Below are 15,692 nucleotides of genomic sequence, written 5' to 3' on the forward strand. Positions count from 1 at the left end.
GCCAAAATGTGTTGTCGCCAAGTGCTTGCTCATTGGGGGATCAGTTGGGTATCTTTAAATAATTTTATCAAGAACTTGGTCTTGACCTGCTCTGTATGTAAAGTACCTTGATATAACTTTGTTATGATTTCGCTATACAAATAAATCTTATTTAATTGGATTTTATTTGCTCCTTGTTGTGGGATTCTCCATCGCCTTATATGACCACACATCTTTCCAAAGCCATTTTCACTCCTAGTATTGCACTAGTGATTTTTTTGTCGCTACTTTGTTCCTACTTATCCTTGATCTTCTAGCAATTCTCTGTTTATGACTTAGTGTCACTTGTAGAGTTGCTAGAGATTTTCTGCTGAAACTCATGTGGAAACTCACAGAAATTCATATTTGTCCTCTGTGGAAGACATGGCACTGAGGCCTACATTTTAAATACCATGCATGTAGCCTATTTGAGCCCTACTGTACTGTGAAGAGTACATCCTGGCCTTTCCAGTGGTGTCACACAAAAGTGGGTGGGGCCAACAGAAGTGATCAAATTTATACAATTATCACATTCGTATTGTTGATAATGCTTTTGTTTTTTATGTATCAAAGCCTGAAATACATTATTACTAAGATTTCAGAGAAGTATGTTAACTTTTAAAATATACTTTTTAGTCCATGTCCTTTGTAGGAGACAGAGGGACTTGCTTATACAAATTTTCATCCATTTTGAATATTTAAGGAAACAGAGCTGTCACGTGGGGTGGGGGTGTGTGGAAGGGCCCGATGGACCCAAGGCTAAAGACAAAAGAAGACGATGAAAAATATATAATGGCCAAAGACAATGACAAGGATCTGACAAGGACTAAACAGAAACCAGGACTTAAATACACAGTGAGCTGACCAAGACACAGTTGAACCACATTAGGGCAGGTCTCCCTGCAGCAATGTGTCAAATACCCGAGGATCTGCATGTATTGGGCAGCAAAGACAAGGGTCCCTATCATCTCCAACTCAATGACCAGGGACAGATTCTTCAAATCCGTGACAGATGACCTTGCCATCTCAGATGACCACATTACAAATACATCCTACGATGCTTCGCCTTCATTCACTTTAAGTGAATGTAGCCTTGGGGTTTTTGCATTGTTGATGCTTGGGTTTGCATCCAGGGCCTGGTTTCTGGAGGCATCATTGTGGGTCTCCCTCAAGCATGCCTCCACATCTTCTCTGGAGCTGGTCAGCCTTCCTTCTTTTGCTTCACCCAGCAGTGTTCTGGTGAGTCTGAAGGGTTCTTTGGTGAACTGGGATCTTTTGTTCTCCCTATCCTTCGTCTTTCTCCAAGTGCTTTCTGCTCTTCAGAGTCTGCAGAGACGCTCCTGGAGTTGACTTGTCAGATCCTTGATACCTTTCCATTCATGAGCAGAGGCTCTTTTGAACAGTTTTGTTTGGTATAAGATTCTTGATTTCTCCCCTCAGACAATGAATCTCCCTTTCTCTTCTGCTTGGCTGGTGTGCAGCCTTGATGCTATCCTTCTCAATTCCAAACCACTCTCTATCCAGGTTGTAGGTTATTGTTTTTAGAGCATTGACTTTCTGCTCAGCTGTTCCTGCTTGTGTGACTTCTAGCACTGTCAAGTGCTGTGGTCCAGTTGGTCCCACTCTTTGTTGTCGCTCATTTTGGGCCATTGAATTCACTCCCTCGCAGGATGGGGTTGGCTCCCAAGGGCAGGGCATCAGGTGGGTTCCTCCTGAGGTCTTGAGGTGACACAGGTGCTGAGAGATCTCCAGTACTGTGGGATGCTTCCTGTCTGGAGTTCTCCTGCATGTCACCAGATGCTACTGCTGTGCGCTGCATCTGTGGCCCCCCTTTTCCATAGTTGGTTCGGATTTGGTGTATCTTAAGCTCTTTTGTGTTCTTGCAGGTCTTTCCACAATTACTTCCAATGCCTTCCCGTTGTGTCCATTCTGAAGAGTCTCTCATCCCCCCACCACCCTCCCCTCTCAGGAGACTCTAGGGGTATTGCTTTGTATTCTTTTCAGTAGCTTGTGTTGGTGCCCTCTTGCGAGTACTGTGGTTGAGGCTGTTCCTTGGCCAAGAGGATTTAATGTCATCAGGTGGTACCCATCGTTCATTGGGTGTTTCGACCCTTATCCACAACACCCTCTCGATGGTGGGTCGGCAGTGATGGCCAAGTCACTGCCCATCTCCTTCTCCTGGCTTCCAGCTCAACTCTTCTCTCCTGCTCCATAACCAGCAAGAGGCCCAAAAAAGAGGATGCTCTCTGGAAGGTCAGGCCTCTGATAAACAAAGTGCAACAGGGCTGCCTCAATCAACCACAACCATTGAAGTCCTGCATAGATGAACAGATAATTCTTTCCACAGGCCGGTGTCCTGTGTGCCAGTTTGTGCCAGGAAAGCCAAATCCTACTGGTCTGAACATTTCTGTGCTTTGCAGTCCCAGTGATCTGGTGCTTGATTTTGAAGTGTACAAGGGGAAAAACACTTTCAGAGATAAGCAGGTGGCATTGGGGGGAATGCTGTCATTTGCATGGCAGAATCACTGCCAAAGGGTTCCCACCCGTACTTTGACAGGTATTTCACATCTGTCAAAGTGCTGGATCAATTGAAGTCAAATGGTTTCCTGGCAACAGGGACCATTATGAAGAATTGAATCCCTGCCATCTTTAAGGCCAAGATGTCCAATGACAGCATGCTTTGGCAAAAAAGGGAGAGGTGTAGACCCAGCATAGCTGCACAAGGTGGTCAAAAAAAGTGCCATGTCACTTTGCCTCGACCTGCTGTTGTGGCGGAGTACAACAAAAACATGGGTGGGGTTGATCTGTGTCCCCATGATCAGCTTTTATCCCATGTCAAGCTGCACAAGGAAGTGGACCGTCCTGAAAATAAGATCTTATACCAAACTCATGAATTTCAATGTAGTTGTTACTTAAAAAGGAGACCCAATGTCCCCTACAAAGGACATGTGATAAAAAAAATAAATCATATTTTTGAGAAAAAAATATTTGTGACATATTTCTTATACCTCAATTACTTGAATTATTTAAAAGACGTCAAAATATAAATACTTTTTTCTTCTGGGTCTCAGGCATTCTTCCCCAAGAGTTTCCAGCACCTTTTGTTTCTCTTTTTGCTTCTTTTGTTTTTCTCCCCAGAGGCTCAGCCACCACCCCATCCACCCCCCCTATTGTTTGTTACTTTGTTTATAAAATTTAGTATAACCATTTCCTGAGCCTCCTTGGATCCAAATTCTGTTCTCTGTTCCATGGCAGAATATGTGCAATTGATCATAAATTGAACATAAATTCTCTTGGTCTACTGGCTCCTTTAAGGAAGCTGTTCCTCTTAATCCTCTTTATGTGTCTAAATAAGGATGGATGGTTATCTTGCTAATTTGCTAATTGAAATTCTATAGAAATCTTGCATAATCGTACACATCTTTAATCGTACATGCCTCTTCATTTCATGAAGAGGCTTGTGACCCACTCATCTGTCTCAACAAAAATGTTGAGCATTTAAAATAGCATTTCATTGACTAGGTTTTATTGGTAATATAATAGTACTTAAGCTGGAGTTACATTTGACAAGAACACACAAAAACGAAGCAAAGATGAGACAGATGAGACTTCAGACAGCATTAAAGTAGTTATATTATTATTGATCAGTACTGACCTGTCAAGCCCAACCAGAGCATGTATATCTCCAGTAATCTGATCAATGGTAAAGACTGAACCAGCTCCTTCTCCTGACAGTTTGTACTTCACTGTATTGTCTCCATGGTCCATGTCTGTGTGGAGCTACAGGTGGCAGAAATTACACATAGGACTTCAGCTGTTGAAGAAATCAGTCAGCATCAATCACCTATCTTAATTGACAATCTCAAATTAACAAACATTGCTAGGGAGAATAAAAGGAAACTGTGTCCCTCATTCACCCCTTAATTCCTGACCTCCCGCCCCCTCCTCTGCTCTCCAGGCGGGTAGGTAAGCGGCTGCATTGTCTACGGCTTGTTTCTTGTCAAGCTCCTAAATAAACAGCTCACCCTTGTATTTTCAGTGGTCCGGGGATTGCGGCTTCCCTCTGTGTCACGGGTGTCAAACTCAGGCACGCGGGCCAAATCTGGCCCTCGGTGTAATTATATTTGGCCCGCAAGATCTTACCAAATATGTATTAGAGCTGGAGCCGTCAGTATATAGCGCATACACCGCTAATACAACAAATCCCAGAATGCTTTGCGTTGGTGGGGCAGCCGAGACCGCTAAGCGCCCCCTCCCTTTCTGCTGACAATAGTTAGCCAATAGTTAGCATCCATTCTACCAGGCACATTGGGCAAACTTATCTCACCCGCCGTGTTGCCGAGTGCACAGTTTGCTGAAAAATTCAGCGTACTCAGCGCCGACTTTACCCGGCGATTTGCCGACTTTGAAGCCCAGAAACGCTGATTTTGACTGCGCAGTAATCCGTTTGCGTATGACGTGGAAAGTGCACCACCAACTTCCAAATGGAGCTGATCGGACTGCAGTGTAGTGTAGCGGTGCTGCAACGTTTCTATGTTTCCTCCCGACACACTGCCACAACTCCGTGCCCAAGCTGCTAGAATGCTCTCTATGTTCGGCAGCACATGTCTATGTGAGAAACTGTTCTCTTTGATGAAGATGGACAAAACACCACTAAGAAAGTCGTCTCACTGATGAACATCTTCACTCAGTCCTGAGGATTTCCTCAGCTCACAGCCTAACCCCAGAAACTGATGCACTTGCATCTTAGAAGAGATGTCTAGAGTCTCCAAGAGTAAATCTGGAGGCAGATCGTTCAGTTATCAGGCTCCTCTTCTATGGAACCAACTCCCAGCATCGGTCCAGGGGGCGGACTCTTTAGTAACTTTCAAGACCAGGCTTAAAACTTTCCTGTATGACAGAGCGTACAGTTAAAAAGTCCTCTACTCTTTAGGTATGCTGCTATAGGCCTAGGCTGCTGGGGGAAGGACTGAGCTTCTCTCTCTCTCTCTCCCAACCCTCTCTCCCTCCTTCCCCCCTGCACATGCTGACAATAACCATGCTTCTTAAAAATCACTGTTTCACCCAGTTCCAAGCATTTATACTGCATTTACTAACCATGTTCTGCCAACGTCTGTCTCTCCCAGCTCCTCTCCTCTCTCTCCCTGTCCTCATCCTGCAGGTGGTGACTCATAGCCATCCCATGTTCCTGCAACGCCTCCTGCTCCCTTATCTTCATGACTTCCATACTACAACTCATCTCCATGAACTTCATGCAGCATCATGTTCCTGCCTACACCTGTTTTGAATATCCCCCTCTCCTGTTCTCATTCTCTCCATACACTACATCCCTCCTCGCCTCTCTCTCCCTCTCCCACTCTCAACCAAACCGGTTGAGGCAGATGGCCGCCCCCCCCTCCCCGAGCCGAGGTTTCTGCCTCTTAAAGGAAGTTTGTTGCTTGTTCTAGCTTAGTTATGATTTGGCGCTATACAAATAAATGTGATTTGACATGTCAGGTGTCTGGCTCGAACCAATGTGAATCACAGTAAATCAGAGCAAACTGAGCTTGAATGAATGTTGTCTTGATGCACTTTTTCTGCTCCAAGGCATGGACTGTTAATAGTTGAATTTTCATTGAATGAAATTATTTTTGGTCGTTTTGTTGTTGGCCTGTTAAAGATTTACATTAAATTGGAACTTGATAGGCTACAGATGGAGAGAGACGTAATAAGAAACGAATACAACTGATGTGTTTAATTTCAAATTTAATTTCTCATGTGTTAATATTAAGCTTTGGTTGTTCCAGATTCAATGTTTAAGCAAAACTACAGTTGTTTCCATATGAAAAGGTTCAACATTACATATCTGGAGAGGAGGGAAGAGATGCACAGTTGCAGTCCGTTTTTCAGTAAATATTGAGTTTGGCTCGCGACTTCATCCCAATTTTTAATTTTGGCCCACTGTGAATTTGAGATTGACACCCCTGGTCTATGCTAACCATAGTTGCTACCAGGGTTGGGAGGGTTACTTTAAAAATGTATTCCGATACAGTTACGAGTTATCTGTTGAAAAATGTAGTCAGTAATGTAATCCAAGTACCATGATGTTAAAGTAATGTAACAAGATTATTTTCAATTACTTTTGGATTACTCCAATACCAACTATGCTAATAAAGACAAAAGAAACTAAATATAAATAAAAGGACTAACATTTGTGTATTCTGTAACACAAATGAACAATGTAACCTTGTAAAAAGAAACAGAAGAAGCCAAGTTCAGATAGTAGCTTATCGTCCTACAAGGAAAGTCCTCAAGTCTTGGCCACATAATACAGTTTATTAAGCAAAAATAAAACTTTTTCCTTTTACATGGCAGACACAATATGCTTTGTTTTAGTTCACATTGTGAATTAAGAGCATATTAAGAGCCTAATATTGTTTATTTCTTTGCATTGATAGTGGTGGCCCCAATCTCGTTGTACTATGTATAATGACAATAAAGGCGATTGATTGATTGAATCAAAACCAAGATTTGGGCAAAACCTTCTGTTATAATGAAGGAGGAAGACTTGCTCCATGTGGTCAGACATTCTGCTACGAGTTGAGGTAAGAACATTTCCACCATAACTTCACTTGTGCACAGGCCAATGCTGCTGACTTCCTCTCAAGAGCATCCTCCTCAATCCAATGGCATGTCATACGAAAAAGCTTCTGTTGTGTGCAGTCCACAAGTCTGCTGTTGTGCACACATATGCCACTTTCTCAAGTGTTACAGTCAAGTTTTCTCTCGTGGCAACAAATTCCCTCTCTATACGCTGCACTAAGGTCTTTCAGCACATGACTGTTTTGCCACCACTGATTCCCTCTTTGAGCTTTTTGAATGAAAACTGCTCAACCAAGGAGAAAGGCTGAACATCATCGATCACAAAGTCAAATATCAGTCTACTAACAGCACTATGTTAGTAGCAGTAGCAGCATATTGTGTTGTGTCCAAGTTTTGCTTGTTTGAAGGGAGGCTGCAAGACCTCTTGTCCATGTTCAGATTTACTAAGCTGTTCATTCATCTCAGATTGACTGGTGTCTTCCTTGTTCAGATGCAAATGTCTTGAATGCTTCCTCTGCAATAACACAAATCAAAAATTAAACAATTGTAATATATATTATGCTTAATCCAATCTAACTCATAACTCATAATACTAACAATAATAACTTTTTAGAGAAAACACAAGAAACTTGTGCGACCAAAAAATGAACCAGACTCAGTGATTACCTTCCTAGCAACAAACTTTCGCCCTGCTCTATGTCCCCTACAGATAATATCCAACTAGGCCAGTGAGCGGTGATAGCTATCATGTCTTTGGGGTCATCAGGTGGGAACCTCCTTTCGTTGGTGTTTCGTCTAGTTAGTCCCACAACACCTCCAGGAGGCTAGACCGTGAACACTGACGTCCCAGAGTCACCACCTAATGCCAGCCATCACCACTCCTCACACAAAGACAACTATCTCAAACTGCAAACACCACAGCTTCAACTTTCCTGGAGGTCCTGTTTTATCTATTCTCTCCAGGCCCTCGGCAACATCCTTCCTAAACTGCACTACCTGTCCTCCGTCATGCAAATCTGTCTTGTACCACCTACCTAAGCTCTTTACTGGTTTTTCCCTAATTATTGGAATTTCCTCTTCATCTATTACAAACTTTCGATCACTTAATCTTCCTCTACTTATTGAGATACTTCTAGACTTACTAGGCTTGATTCTCATACTAGCCCACTTTAAGTTTTTATTAGGTCTCTCAAGTATTCTTTTCATACATGGCACCGTTGTAGTTATCGTCATATCACCCATATATGCCCTAATTGGTGTAAGGCGCATCCCATCCTGCCGACTCTCGCCACCTACAATACCTATCATCACATTTAATTTAGTGATCATGTTAACTGGGCCTTTCAGCCTAATGCATCTGCTCCTGTGATGACACTGAAAAGCCTAACAGCCTTGATTTAGCTTAAATGTTTAATATGTCTGTGTGTTTTTCTGTCTTATATTTACTTAAACCATGTAGCCAGAAAGCTGTATTGACATTTCTTGAAGTTAGTCATGCAATGAACTGTACTGTACTTATATAGCATTTTTCTAAATATATATAACCTTTATTTATCCAGGCAATTAAGAACATTGTCTCATTTACAATTACAAATTTTACTAATCATTGTGGCCACTACATCACATTCCCCCATTCACACACTGATGACAGGTTACCACGCAGGGTACTAACCTGCTCATCAAGCACATTGACATGTGCACGGGAATATGGGACAGACTTTAATTACCAGCAAACCAGAGCTATTGTTTAACAAAGCATATAACTAAATGTTTTTTAGAGGTAGTAGTTGTAGCAGTATTAGCAGGTACACTAGCTAACTAAAGTTAACTTAAGCTAATATTAGCAGTCTTACCTGTAAATGTTTCTTCAAATTAGAAGGGGAGTCCTTTGATGATGACAGCAGCTTCACAGCTAGAAGGCATAACTTGCACTGCACAGTGTTGTTGTTCCCCTTTTCAGCTTGATAAACAAAATAATGTCAAAATTTCCATCCAGTAAAGGCACTTTTTTTCACTAGAGGAGAGAACTGCAAAGTTTCAGAGCTGGGCGACGGTGTTGTGAGTCTCATTAAGTGTCGTGTGTGAGACATGCGCGCCCTATCTCTCTCTATCTGTCCCGTTTCAGTGACAGCACATTGAAATGGTGATTGACACAATGGTGCAGCATATATATCTATATATATATATAGATATATAGATATATATATCCTGCGAAATAATCCCCTTTTTTGCTAAATGTACCTGTTATTTGATTACGTCTTTTTTTTTTTTTTTTTTTTTTTTTTTTTTTGTAACTGTGGTGGAATACAGTAACGTTGTTACGTGTATTCCGTTACTCCCCAAGCCTGGTCACTGCAAGAGCTGGTATGAACACCACAGATACTCCGGTCAACACGAAGCAGTGCAGAGCCTCCTTATTGTTCTCCTCACCGGGAAGGTGCCAGCTGATCGGGACTACTGCTTGAACTCTGGATGTGTAAGATAAGTGCGGGAACACTGCTGCTTCGCCTACCCTCAGTTGCCGAACTCTTGCTTTGGAGCTGCTCTGTCGCCCGGCTATGGATCCCTTCATTGTATACAAACATTCCGAGCCTAATGAGAATGCGTGCAGCTTGGGCCAGAAACTTTCAGAGCATAGCATAGAAGAGAGCATGGATTTTGACGATCCTCCACCAAATTATTCAGATTGTGCGCTTTTGCTGTCCATTAAACACCGCGACGAATACCTCAAAAATTACTTTTAGCTGATGGCGACAGTCTGCCTGACCCAGCTTCATTGAAAGATTGGGTAGACGATGTTAGCAAGTTAGCATTTAATGTAAATGTTACTTTCTCTCTCACTGTTCAACATAGCATAGCATCATCTGTTATTTTTGCCTACTTAGCTTAATCCTCTGCTCCAGCTCCTTGTCCACGATCACAGTTGTATGAAAACCTCTGCTGTCAGAATGAAGCTGACTATTGTCTTTAGCAAGTGGGCTATCGCACATCATGCAAAAGTCTGGTAGCTCTCAATTTTTACTAAATGTTTTTTGTTTGTTTTTGTTATATTTTTGCTATTTTTGCTCTATTGCTGATGCATATTTCTGTGGGGAGAAGAGTTTACTCAAGAGAAGAGCTTCTTTCATTGAAACTGGGCAAATCTGGAGGATACCACCTGATACCAGCTGAGACAAAGAGGTGTTTTCGTGGTTGCCGTGCTGGTGCAAAGGTGAAGGCCAGGAAATGGGGATATAAACCCTTTCTGCCATCGATCGTCATGGGAAATGTCAACTCTGCCCAACAAACGTGATGAGATGGAAATATTGGTGAAGACTCAGAAAGTATACCGTGAGTGCAGCTTCATGTGTTTTACTGAAAACTGGTTGAATCAAAAGATCTCTGATTCCTGTGTGGAGCTACCTGGTTTCACTCTCATATGGATGGACAGAGACACTAAAGCTAGTGGAAAGAAGAAAGGAGGAGTAGAAGATGTGCTGTCCAGATATTAAATTCTTGGCACTTGGTATGAGACCATACTATGTACCAAGAGAATTCAGTCATATCATACTTATTTACAGTCTTGTACACATAATTGTGTACATTCCACCCAAGGCAACTGCTGAAGTTCCATGTGAAGTTCTCCATGAAACTGTTGCCAGGATACAAACTAAACATCCTCAAGATCAAGATTTCAGCCATGTGAAACTGTCCTCCCACCTGACTGGATTTACACAGTTTGTTAATTGTCCTGCCAGAGAAAGTAAAACACTTGATCTGCTATATGCCAATGTCAAACATGTTTACAGAGCTACTTCCTTACCACCACTGGGCCGGTCGGATCACAGCCTGGTGTTTCTGCGGACCTGCTATAAACCATGTATGTTGAGTCAGCCTACAACTACCCTCACAGTCAGGAAATGGACGCCTAAGGCTCGTGATGCTCTAAGGGACTGCTTTGAATGCACAGATTGGAGTGTGCTGCTGGAAACAGACAAGAACAGTATGGACATTGACAGTCAGGGTGATTGTTTTACTGAGTATATCAACTTCTGTAGAGATACAGTGATACCAACAAAGACTGTACGATGTTTCCCCAATAACAAACCCTGGATCACACTTGGCATAAAAGCAATCTTCACCATCTCTAAAAGGAAGCTTTTAGAGATGGTGACAAAGAACAGCTCAAACAGGTGCAACATGAGTTGAAGAGGAGATTGAAGATGGCAAAGGTGGAATACAAAAAGATAATTGAAAGAAATTTACAACAAAGCAACATGCAAGAGTTGTGGAGTGGAATCAACACCATCTCTGGCTACAACAAAAAGAAAAGACAGCCAATAGTGGGTGATGTGGGCAGAGCCAATTAACTTAATCAGTTCCTCAACAGATTTGGCACTGTGGCCACACCTGCTTTCACTGCTGCTTCTTCTACCCCACATGTATGCATCTCCACCACGACTCCCTCTTGTCCTCAACATATGTGTTTCTCCACCACATCTACTTCTTCCCCTCCACCTACACGTGTCCATTTCCACTGCTGCAGCTACTCCTGATTTCACAATGCACTGCACTCAGCACTGCACCAATGTGAGACCAGAAATAGAATAAAGCACCCCCCAAAAAAAAACAAAAAAAAAAAAAAACAAAACAAAACCCATAACCCACACTGTGGGTGTTCACAGGGTTTCCTATGTTAGAATACATTTGATCAGATTGTGAACATGAACCATTTGAGGATACAGGTATGATATTTCTGTATTTAGAAAAATATTTGTTAAAAATATTTTTTTAATGGTTGATTACACCTTCTGGGAATTTACTGGACAAGTCTATACATATTTTTAATGTTAGGGATGTATTGATGTTTAGCAAATTGAAATGCTCCAAAAATGGCATTGCAGCATGTAAAAATGTAAAGATCATCTGGAAGATGTTCTATGGAAGGATATAAAAGGTTAAAAATCCTGCACATAACCATATCAGCATCCTTCACACAAGGTAACAGATGCTGCAATTATCCAAAATGTCTTTATTATAGATTAGCAAAGGACTACTTAGTACTGTTATCTTAATGCAGTGTTTCTGAAACTATGGGGCGCGGCACATGGGAAGGGGTCTCTCTCACTAGGGATAAAATTTAACTCCCACTCACACAAATCAAACAACTGATCTAATTCTATTCATTTGTAGATTATACCTAGTTAGTTTCAGCATTAGAATGGGGGAGGTGAGATGTGACGGAACGATAGTGTAAAAAGTATAATTGGCATCGGCATTTTAATGCAGCGGAAACAATAAATAAACTTCCTCGGAGCGAAGGCAATGTGAGACAGTGGGCATTGATTTGACATCTAGGGTGGATGGGTAAATAAATGGTCATGGACAGATTTCTGTTTCCATTCAGTTCTTATGTTCCATTGTTACTGTGATGACACGACTGGCATTTCGATTGGCATGCATTGAATGACAAGTTCAAGTTCAAGTACAAGTTTGAGAACCATTGGCTTAATAAAACTGTGCTGTTTGAGCATTTAACCACTTGTATTATAATTACCGTATTACTATCATATAATAACACAACTCAGCATGAGGTTACCCAGAAACCTCATTAACCAGTGAGTGACACTTTTGCATGTGACGCGTGTGAAAAGATAATAACAGCTGTTACCCTTTTTTCCTCTGTTTCTTCATGGATCATTGAAGGAAAGCCACCAGTCTCAAAAATGGAGCGACAAGGCTCTCCTCTACTCCTCAGACAACAGAATAACAATGTTCTATGCACCAGGTCAGCACTTCTTCATTTCACTCTCACAGCAGAACTCAGTGCCGGTTAATATCATAGAACAGCAGTGCATGCGGTTCTATGATATTAACATGCAAAGTGCAGGATTGTTAACTTTGGTGACCTGCTTAAGTATAGTTTATTGTTCTTAAAACACATGAGAATACAACAAAAAATTGTTTGGCAGTTTCACTCCAATAGCAACAATACTTCAAATCCAATAGAAGCAGTAATGGGCCTACAGTGACTAAGAACACAGTTTAAGAACACTTGTGGTGAGAATGACTGTGGAAGATATGTGTTGTCTCAGGCTGTGATCCAAAGACAAAGGGAGGAGTGTATTCCCAGAATTTGCAGTTTGTTGATTGTACTGAATGGTGCAGTTTAGCTGCTGCCACTGTAAATCTCATACTTCTGTCGACACACACCTGTATCCTTGCAATTTCTATTTTAAAAAAAATCTATACTCATTTCAGTGCTGTAATTTTGTCAGTCTCATCCAATTTGTCTGTTCAATATAAAGATTCAACTATTTGTTGTGTTTTTCATATATACTATATGGCAGTTAAAGAATCTGTTGCGCTGCTCAAATTTTGAAATGAAACTAGAAGCCTCACAGCTGTCATGGTGTGACAGACCTGCTCCTATTTTAGGGCTCCATTAATGCAGAATGGTAGTATTTTTCCAGCAAAACAAACCTTGCTATTTTGTGTATAGGGAGAACATCTGTTTTATCCTCTTATTGCAATGCACACTGACAAAAAAAAAAAAACATAAAATATTGCTCGAGTTGAAGATTTTCAGTTGACTGAAAAGTCCCAAGTCTGACTTTTTTTGCTGCCAAAACTAATCTCTTCATTCCCAACTACAACATTTGCACGATTATGCACACTCATAATCCTAAAGGTTGTGATCACTCTGCATGGTCTTAGCACACCTGGATGGTACTCTCAATGAATATATCAAATATTGGGTGCATTTAACAGAAATATAGTTCTAAACCATCCATACTATGCTATGAAAAGCAAAGTTAATTAAGAAACCATATTCACCATTTCATCAAGAGAGCACTAGCAGCAATGATTGATTCTCCATGAAAAGGTTAGTCATGTCACTAATGTTAAAAAAAACATAAATTATTTCTGCACAGGTTAGTGACTATGAACTTAGACTCATTAAATAAGAATGTTAAACCAATTTATTCTAAAAGAATGTCATTAATAATTTGGTAGTCAGGCATAAACTGAATAAGCCACTTAGTATGAAACAAATATTACTATAAATCAACTAATGCAAGAGCAAAGTATGTGCTCTAATTGAATTCTAACTAACTTTGTTTAACTAATGACTATTTTCAATTTATTTTGTTAGGATTCCAGCTTTTCTCCCTTCTTCCCTGTGTTCTTGCTGGGCGTGTCCTCACAGTCCTCCTCCACCTCCTCACACTCTTGCCAGTGATCTTCTTGATTGCCATCAGCTAACCTGCACTGTGTTAAAGCCTGGGTCAATTTTCCACTCATGGCCACTTCATTCTGCTTTTTCCTGTGAACCAGCAGCTCCAGCTGTCTGTAGTCATGTCTGGCTCATCTACCCTATGAACCTTCCTCCATTGCCTCCCAGGCTGTGGGCCTGTCTTCCTGCCTGCCCAACGGGTCTGCTTCTATTCCCATTAAAGACTTGTTTTTCTTCCCCACGTTCTGAATCATGTGCCTGCTACTTGGGGTCTAGTTCCTTTTATCTCTGAGCTTAAGCCTAACACATTTATTCCTTCTTCGTACACCATACAAACCTTTACCATGATAAATCGTTAGATAGAAACACATAATTCAAATAAAAGCTTTAAGGTGGGATCCTGTGTTTGTGGAATGGATTCTGCCACTGGAAATCAGTTCTTCATGAAAATATCAATTTTTTTAAAACTATTATACAACCATAAAATGTTACCTATAACAATTACAAAATACTACTCTAAAACTATTAACTATTATAAAATACAGTGTAAAATTATAGCGTCAAAGTAAAATCTTAGTTTTAATTTGGTGAAAACCAAAGAAATTTAATATTACGGTAGAATAATATAAGCTAATGTATGAAAAATATTTACCAACCTTTCCAACATATTGAGGCTCAGACCCCATATACTCTTCCACGACGAAAAATTGATTCCACACCCATTCTCTTTTTACCCGGTGTATCCTTTGTCTCCTTGGGCCTGCTTTGTTTTTTAATGTCACTTCCTTCAGTGACATTCCCTCACTCTTTTTTCCATTTGGCCCCCTGGCTGACATTATTGCAAATTGAGCACTTCTGTGGAGCTGACTCTGAAAAGGAATTTGGGAGCTGCAGTCCAGCAGGAAGCAAGAGCCCACCACAAACAAAATGACAAAATCCCTTGTGATCATTTGTGGTATTGCTGTTGAAAACAAAGTAATGAAAATTCAGAGAGCTCTCTCTTAGGTGGGACATGGACATGCATCCAATGCAGGATTTGAATTTCCAATTTTCCAGGATGAGCCAAGGTGATGACAAGAAAATGTTAGTATAGTATCCTTGGTGAAATGTGCAAGTTATTAAAGATCATTATGTTGAGTGAGGAATTCACTGGTTGTATGTTGGTTGGAGTTTAGGTCATGGGTCAAGTACTGGATTTGGCTCTATGATGATAGCTGGCCACAAACCTCGTCTTCTCTTGTGTCAGTCCTCAGTTCAGGCACCTAGAAGTAAAAAAGCAGTTAATGAAGTTGACTGAGACAAAGATTTTTTGAAGCAGAATGTTTTAATTTTGTTGTTGTCCCATCAGTTTTATTTTGTGACCTGCTGACAATATGGAATCCAATATGGGAAGTGTAGCATTCAAAAAGTGTGACAGCACATAGATGTGTTGTTTACAGTCACTTCAACAAAGATTCAGAACACTTTGTCACACTTTAAATCAAATCAGATTTATTTATATAGCCCAAAATCAAAACAAAGTTACAACAAGACACTTGTAGAGCAGTCTAGACCAAACCTTTTATGAAATTATTTAAAGAGACCCAACAGATCCCCCCATGAGCAAGCAAACTTCCTTTCAGGGGCAGAAACAGGCTTGGTTGGAGGATGGGGGGTTGGATTGGGTAGAGTAAGGAGAGAATGAGAGCGGGAGGAGGGTACTTTCAACACAGGTGCAAGCAGGAACATATTGGTCCAACAACCGAGCCCTGTGGAACTCCGTAGTTATCTATTTTGTATGAGGAGCCATTGTTAACATGGATGAACTGATATCTATATGATAAATGGGATTTGGTTTTTTAAGCTGGGGTTTCGGTCTTAAGAGTCTGAGGCACAT

The 15,692-nt window shown here is 41.0% G+C and overlaps 1 protein-coding gene across 1 annotated transcript in view; it reads right to left on the reverse strand.

Moving 5' to 3' along the window:
• Positions 1 to 14,766, reverse strand: part of LOC115057510 (cadherin-12-like) — a 58,162-nt gene extending 43,396 nt beyond the window's left edge. The window contains exons 1-2 of the mRNA XM_029524662.1: positions 14,473 to 14,766; positions 3,674 to 3,798 (exon numbers count right to left, since the gene is read on the reverse strand). Of these exons, the coding sequence (XP_029380522.1) occupies positions 3,674 to 3,798; positions 14,473 to 14,766 (419 nt within the window). The remainder of the gene's footprint in view (positions 1 to 3,673; positions 3,799 to 14,472) is intronic.
• Between the last annotated feature and the right edge of the window lie 926 nt (positions 14,767 to 15,692).

The sequence above is a fragment of the Echeneis naucrates genome, chromosome 17, assembly GCF_900963305.1.
Source record: "Echeneis naucrates chromosome 17, fEcheNa1.1, whole genome shotgun sequence".
Lineage (NCBI taxonomy): Eukaryota > Metazoa > Chordata > Actinopteri > Carangiformes > Echeneidae > Echeneis > Echeneis naucrates.